General features: G+C 32.1%; 1 protein-coding gene across 1 annotated transcript; it reads right to left on the reverse strand.

Annotated features, from left to right (window-relative positions):
* Positions 1-1,627: 1,627 nt before the first annotated feature.
* LOC128041006 (putative 1-phosphatidylinositol-3-phosphate 5-kinase FAB1D) lies at positions 1,628-3,183 on the reverse strand. The gene is made up of 3 exons (XM_052630264.1): positions 2,776-3,183; positions 2,427-2,693; positions 1,628-2,208 (listed from the first exon to the last, which is right to left on the reverse strand). Exons 1-3 carry the CDS (start codon positions 3,181-3,183, stop codon positions 1,876-1,878), a joined length of 1,008 nt encoding a protein of 335 aa, XP_052486224.1. The 3' UTR covers positions 1,628-1,875.
* Positions 3,184-7,529: the final 4,346 nt, after the last annotated feature.

Raw genomic sequence — 7,529 nt, forward strand, 5'->3', positions numbered from 1 at the left:
ATAATAACTTCCACCTTGTAGAGTTAACATCGAGTTATTGGTTTGCTACAGTAATATTTTCGAGCCTTAACTACAATAAAATAAGTCTACGTGCTATCCTAGCAACCTAATATTTGTTGTTGTTGTTGTTAATTTAAGTGGCGGTTACCCATTTAACCCCAAATTTTAACACCGTTTGTCTAAAAAATATTGTCCAACACAAGCTGCCACATCACCTAGTCAGCTGTATCTTTTAAAAATTATATGGGATTAAAAAATAAAAAAGTTAAAAGATGATTTTACTCCTCCAGTTTTTCTTTTACCCTTTCTTCAACCTTATATATCCCTCTCCCTCACGAACGAATCTGGGTTTTTTTTTCTCTCAAAATTTTTCTTCAATTTCTGAACCTGCAGATGAATTATTTTTAAGATCCGACTTCATTTCAGAGATGTCAAGTGGAAGCTCAAACCATCATATTAGTTCAAGGGGAGTGCAATCTTATTGCGGCCAAAAGGCACCGGTTTCACAGACCGCAAAATCTTACTTTGTTTACAAAATCCATGGATCAAAGTGGACAAAGTTACAGCATCAGGTTCAACACCTAGCTTCAGCATCTTCCCCAAAACAGAAAACCCAGAATCAATTTGATTTAACTGACAAAAGGAATTAATCAAGATGTTCGAAGAATACACGTTATGGAAAACTCCTAATAATTCCATTTGGCTATACATAGAAACAACAACGGCATAATGTTTCATTCTAACAATGGCTGCTAATAGTTTAATGAATTCCATAATCCAAGGCTTTGGGCACTTCTCAATTATATTATTAAACAAAGTCAAAGCATCATCAACATTATTGAAGCGGTGATACTTTTTTCGGTTTCCCCTTACTGACATTGAAGTTTTACTAAAAAGCTTCGATTTGGGTAACAATGGTGTTAAAAAGAACAAGAAAAAGAAAGAGCGTAATGGAAACATTCCTTCCACCATTAACAATTAAACGAAGAAATAATGAAGAATTGAGCTTACCCATATCTAGAAATCCAGCAAAGTGAAAGAAAAACTAGCTACCATATTTAACAGTGCACAAAGACAAGAGAACCAGAGAGGGGGAATGGCTCTAGAGGAAGATCTCAAAACAAACAAATCAAACTATGAACATGAAAACCTAAACCCAAACGATAATGGAAGATTACGGTCCTAGAAAGAAAATGAAAAGTTTGGTTTTGATTACCGAATGGAAACAAATGGTTTTAGTTACGATTTGGGTTGGTTTCTTTTTGGTAAAAAAAAAACTATTAATTACGATAATAAATTTAATTAAAAATCATTATAAATTACTCTTCCTTATAACAGACCCAAAACCCAACCAGCCCTAAACCCCCAAATCAGACCCAGTCAAACTCAATTTGCCCTTTTTTAATTAAGTCATATAATAGAAATTAAATTTTATCCATTAATTCAATTACTTACATAAATAAACCTGGATCATTATAAATTACTCTTCCTTTATAAATTACACAAAAATTAAAATGAAAGTATAGCAACTGTATGCAGCAGCAGTAATTCCAGAGGCTGATAACAGAAATTCAGAAGGAAAAAAACACATAAATACAACAGGAGGAAAAGGCACCAAGAATACAAATTGGTAGCTGAAACTTTAAATTGATTTTACATTATCAATCTTCCAATAACCTCGGGTCTTTACATTCTCACTCGACCATACAAAATTATGAACATAAGATGAATGCTAGTTGAAACTATCCCCACAAATTTGCTAAAAATTGCATTATAATGGGGTTGGGTATATATACATATACACAGCATTTTTCAACTGGCTATAAAAAATGAGGGCTAATTCAAATAAAAAATGTGAAACAAGGAATACGAGAACTAGGCAGAAATACCATTTAGGGACTTGGGTTGAGACCAGGCATCATTTGGGGTGCCACACAGTTGGCAAGGGTCAGAGGTTCCCTGTGAACACCAGTGATCAGGGACACTCAAAAAGTAAGTTGACATGAACTTTCTGAATCTTTTCTTATATTCCCTGGGAGAAATTACAGTTGGCAACAAATTCTTAGGAACAACCAATGAAGACTTAACCCATGTCTCCAGTTGTTTGTCCCAAGTATACTGCCTGAGATAATCAATGATCCCACATACAAGCTCCCGCCGCTCCGTATCCACCCCAACAAGTAAAGAATAATCCATTACATTGTTTGACTGCAAAAGAGCACAACTCGGTCAACACCTCATTCCAAATTTGAGGAATATAACATACAAAGGAAATATATAGATGATATATGGGGTTGAGGGAGGATTTGGGATGTTGGGGTTGATGGGGAGTACTGAATACCATAAGGGCAAATTTTATTCAAGAAAAGAAAGAATGCATCTAGTCCGAGCAAGGAAAAGTCCAGTAGAAAGAAATTAAAGCTCACGTTGAGGAAAGTTGTGTCATTCCATACAGCCCGTTGCAAGAGACGCTTGGCTTGATTACTAACATATAATGGAGAGGAATTCATGTCATTGACAAAGTTCTGATCCAAAAGAACATCTCCAGAACCCTCAGCAGCAGAATTGAATCGAGCATGCAAGGCCCCTTTAAGATCATACTGGCGAGTAATATTTCTACCAAAGGTAAGATTCTCCATCACCATAAGATCATGTCTCGTCTCTTTCCCTGTTTTAGGCTGTCTTACTATTACCTGCAAAATGTTTAAATGTTCAAAAAAAAAGAGCAAATAATAAAGCAATCGCATATTTTTTAAAATGAAAATGAGAGCAAACCTGATAAATCCCAAGAACTTTAGCAAGGCAAGTTTGGCTTCCCGACTCAAATGATTGGTTCATGTACTTGAAATAATGTAAAGCAAACTTCTGAAATGATTCATATTCTGTGTTCTTGATTTCTTTTATAATAAACCTATCATCAAGTGTTTTAGCAAAAAAGGACTTGCTCTTCCCTCCTTTGGCATCCCAATTTCTGCATCGGCTAAGGGAAGCAATATAATCAAGCTCTGAAGGGCAGCACCGCTCTCGAAGATCACGGAACTGGTTAGCATATAAACAAAATACCGAGTATTTACCCTTCCCAAGTGATTTTGAAACCCCTAGAGAAACCTCTATGTTATGCGCATCAGGAGGAACTAGAGAATCCAACAAGCTTAACCCATCAAAACTGGAGAAGCGCGACATTGGAAAACACTTTTCAACATTTTAGCTTGGTTAAAATCAAAAATTTAAAATTAAACGTTTGGTTCGAAAAGTTGTTTGTTTACTATTTTTTTTTTAAATTAAGGTTTGAGTTGAAAAGTGTTTTTAACTTCAAGGGTAAATAACGGGTCAAATAATTTTTTTGAAATAAATTATTTCTTTTATGTTAAAATATGTCATAAATTCTCGCACTTTTCATAAATTTAGAACTAATCTTTGCGCTTTTGATTTTAAGAATTTAGTCCTTTTATTTTTACATTTTAAATTTAGATCCAATTGTTGTATATTGTTAAAATTATGTTTATTATAACGCCATTTTTTAATTAAACGACTATCAATTGTGTAATGCTCAATTTTTGCCCGGGCCCGTATATAAATAAATAAAACTAAATACCAAATTCAATTAAAACCAAATTTTAAAAGTCCGAATTACATCAGCCCAAATGCTAAACCCTAGCCCAAATTCAGTGTGGCCCAAAACGAAGTTTTCAGAAGCAGAAACAACCATCGGGCCCTCACTGTGCGCGTGTACCAGCGATTGTCACTCTCCACGCACGTCGTGCATGTCTCCTCCGGTGCCCTTGAAACAAACCACGAACAGCAAGTGAGAGAGAATAATAGGGATATATGGCAAAAATTAAAGGGGGATTGTTTTTTCGGGAATATTGGGGTATAAAAACCGATTCATAGGAAAAAATTTTGGTACGGATATTGAATCAAAAAAGGAGAGAAAGAAATCAGTGTAAAACAAAATATAAGAAAATAAAAAATATCAATTGATTGAAGGTGATTTTCTTCAACATTTTTCTTCCTTTGCATTTTTCTTATTGAATACTTATCCGTGTATACAAGTTTCTGTTAAAAAAAGAGAGAAAAACCATACCTTTGCGGGTGCTATCAAAATCCTTGTTTACTCCATCTGAATCGAACGAAAGTGAGGGGTTTTGAGGGGGGAAGTAACGGAGTTGGGGGTTTTGAAGTTGCGGCGGCAAAAAGGAGGGGCTTAGGGTGGGTTTGGATGGGCGATTGGGTGCGGTGCGGCGCGTTTAGCTTACTTTTTGTCTCACGCTACAATATCGCTATAGTATTTAATCTCACCGCCACCGCTGTTTTTACACTAACCGCAGGTAAACGCACCGTCCATCCAAACTTACCTTTAGTGTTTTCTGAAATCTGTTAGGGTGATTAGGGCTGATGGTTTTAGGGTTTTGTTTTGGGCAAGCCTGTGTTAATAGCTTTGAAACAGCGCCGTTTAAAGTGTACCCGATTACCCGACCCGACGCAGCCAGGATCCGCGTGTTTTCTGCTTTAAGGGGATATTTTCTCAATCGGTCCCTCCGCTTTTGTGTCGTTTTCAATGCTTTTTTTACATATTTTCAATTTTGGCCACATAATTTTTCTTCTGTTTTAATTTGGTCCCTCACGCTTCACTGGAACGACGTCGTTTGATTAACGAGGGAATATTTCCCTTTTTGGTCCTCTTTATTTCACGCGCATTATGTTTTGGTCCTTTTTGTGTTTTCCATTTTTGAATTCGGCCCCTAAACTCCGTTTCTTTAAAATTTAATCCTTAATATGTCATTTTAGGTTTTTTTTAGTATTTTAATATTATTAATACTGTCATATTGCATCATTATTATTGTATTATTATTTATTATTATTATAGTAGTTATTATTATTATTACTATTCTTATTGCTATTAATGATATTATTATTATTATTTATATATATTAATTTACTTAACTCTTTATATACATTATTTTATTCCATTATGTACTAGTATTTTAAAATTTTTTATATTATTGTCATATATTATTATTTAATCTTATAATGTATAATTTTATATTTTCATAATTAATCCCATGTTTTTAGTGGTTTTATTTCATGATATATTCTAGAAAATTGGTTTATATATGCTTCTATGTTTCAAAGTTTTATAATGTTTTTTACACAATGCCATTATATATATATATACATAATTTATATCAAACTATTTTCATACTTGTAAGCTTACATAGTATTATATATATATATATATATATATATATATATATATAATTTATATCGAGTTCCCACTCCAAATGTATTATGTTCTTTTTAAAAAAAAAGTAATATATGTACATTATGTAGTGAATCTTAATTTTCTTCTTATAACATTTATTAAAAATGTATTTAGATACTATTATTTCATGAAGTGTTTATTTTTACTTTATTTCTGATTTATTGCAAACTTACATATATGCATACATTGTTGTTTCAACATATAATTTATTAATTAGGTTTCTCCTCTTGCTTTTTAGTGGATCTTTAAAATTAATTAATAATTTATTTAATTTTTGAATGTGGTATGACGTGAGATGATTGCTATTATTCATATTGTATTGCTTGTTTATATTTATAGATTATTTGTCACTCATTAGTGTATGTTTTATTTGCGATCGCTCCATGTTGTATATTATCATTTATCGCATTTTATTCGCTTAAAAGGCTATGTTCGATATCATTCAAGCATCAAAGTCATTTTATCCAAAAGTTTTCAAAAAACGCCATACTCGGTACTTGTGATCTTCGAGGGGATTGAGCCCTAACGTATTAGGTTTCAATTTTCCTCGTCGAATCCAAATAATCAAGAATATTCTTTAATCAGAATGCAAAAATAAAAGCTCATCCTTGGGAATTCTATACGTTGTGTCCTAACGTATTGGATATGACATATTGTTTTCTCGAGATGAGGATTTTTCTAAAATAATAAAGGCAATATTAAATGTTTGGAATTTTGAGAAATTGTGCCCTAACATATTGGGCTTCGATTTTTCATCTGACTTAAACAATTGAATATTTTTTTAAACTTCACTACATGAGTTTTAAAAATCAAAAGACGAGCTCATTTTCGAGGATGCGAAGCTCATTGGATGTGATGTTTGATCTCCCGAAACAAGAGGGTCTTAGCATGCATTTTGATTTAGATTTATATACGTTTTTTAAAGGATCCTATTTTAAATCTTTTCGAGTTTTCGATATTCGACATTAAGACATTAATCAATCAATTCGATACCAATTTTGAGCGTCACGAGGATGCTAACTCTTTCTCGTGCGTAACTGACTCCCGAACCCGCTTTTCTCTGAAACTCGTAGACCAAAATCTTTTTAAGGTGATCCGATCACACTGCAATAAAAGATCAGTGGCGACTCCCATACTCGTTTTTATTTTCAAAATCCAAGTCAATTTCGTTTTACAAAAAAATGGTTTCGACAAATTGAGTATTTTTTTATTTAAACAAAAGTAACAACTGAACTTGAATTTTAAAATCTGAAAAAATATAAGGACTAAATTTCTTTAAATAAAAATACAGAAACTAAATTATAAATCTAGGAAAAGTAAAATGATGACATTTTTTAACCTGGCTTTCATTTATATATAAGGAATTTCACCTTTATTACAAAACATATGTTCCTATATTTCACAAATTCAGTTTCCTTTTTATTTTTCTAGATATATACAACCTCAAATCACAGTTTCAGTTGACCGTAAATGGGCCAATTATAAATCAGTCTTTCTGTGCTTTTACGTCTTTTTAAGGACCGTCGCTTTTTAAATTTACGCTTCCAGTCCCTCATGTTTTTCAAAATTAGGTTCTTCCGTATTTCACTTTTCAACCCATTTATTTGAAAGCAGAAAATGCATTAATGTATGTAATTGTAGTTCCAACGTTAATTTATCAATTAAGAAAAGGAAAAGGTTGCATTGTGTTGATTTTGGTTGAAATTGGTAAAGAAATTAAGATTTCTTAAGGTTGCAAGTAAATCCGTTGATTCCTGTACAATTGTATTATAAATATATTTACACTTCCAGTCCCTTATTTCTTTTCTTTTGCATGCTTCTATCTACCATGCTCACTATTATTCATTTCTCCATAATTCTTAAACAATTTACACCTAAAAAGTAAGGATACTATTTTTCAAACGGGCAACACATTTAATTTTTAAAATAAACTTCAATTTATCCTAGTATTATTTATTTAAATATTTATATGAATTATAGTACATATTTTGATCACATACATCACACGAATATGCACGCTAGTACATTTTAAGAAAGTTTTTGTCGCTCTACAAATTTCACTAGTAATTGACTTACAATAATGCGATATATATGTTTTGAAGAATAATGTGATAGTTAAAACTAGTTAATTGTGAATTACTAATAAAAGTTTGGTGCTTAATAGGTTTAAATAAAATATTATAGGTCCAATTTTGTGAATAAAACCGATAATCTATCATGATTTCAATAATCAATTCATATATAATTTAGACGTTCTAAAATAAAA

This window comes from Gossypium raimondii, chromosome 5, assembly GCF_025698545.1.
Source record: "Gossypium raimondii isolate GPD5lz chromosome 5, ASM2569854v1, whole genome shotgun sequence".
NCBI classification, from domain to species: Eukaryota; Viridiplantae; Streptophyta; class Magnoliopsida; order Malvales; family Malvaceae; genus Gossypium; species Gossypium raimondii.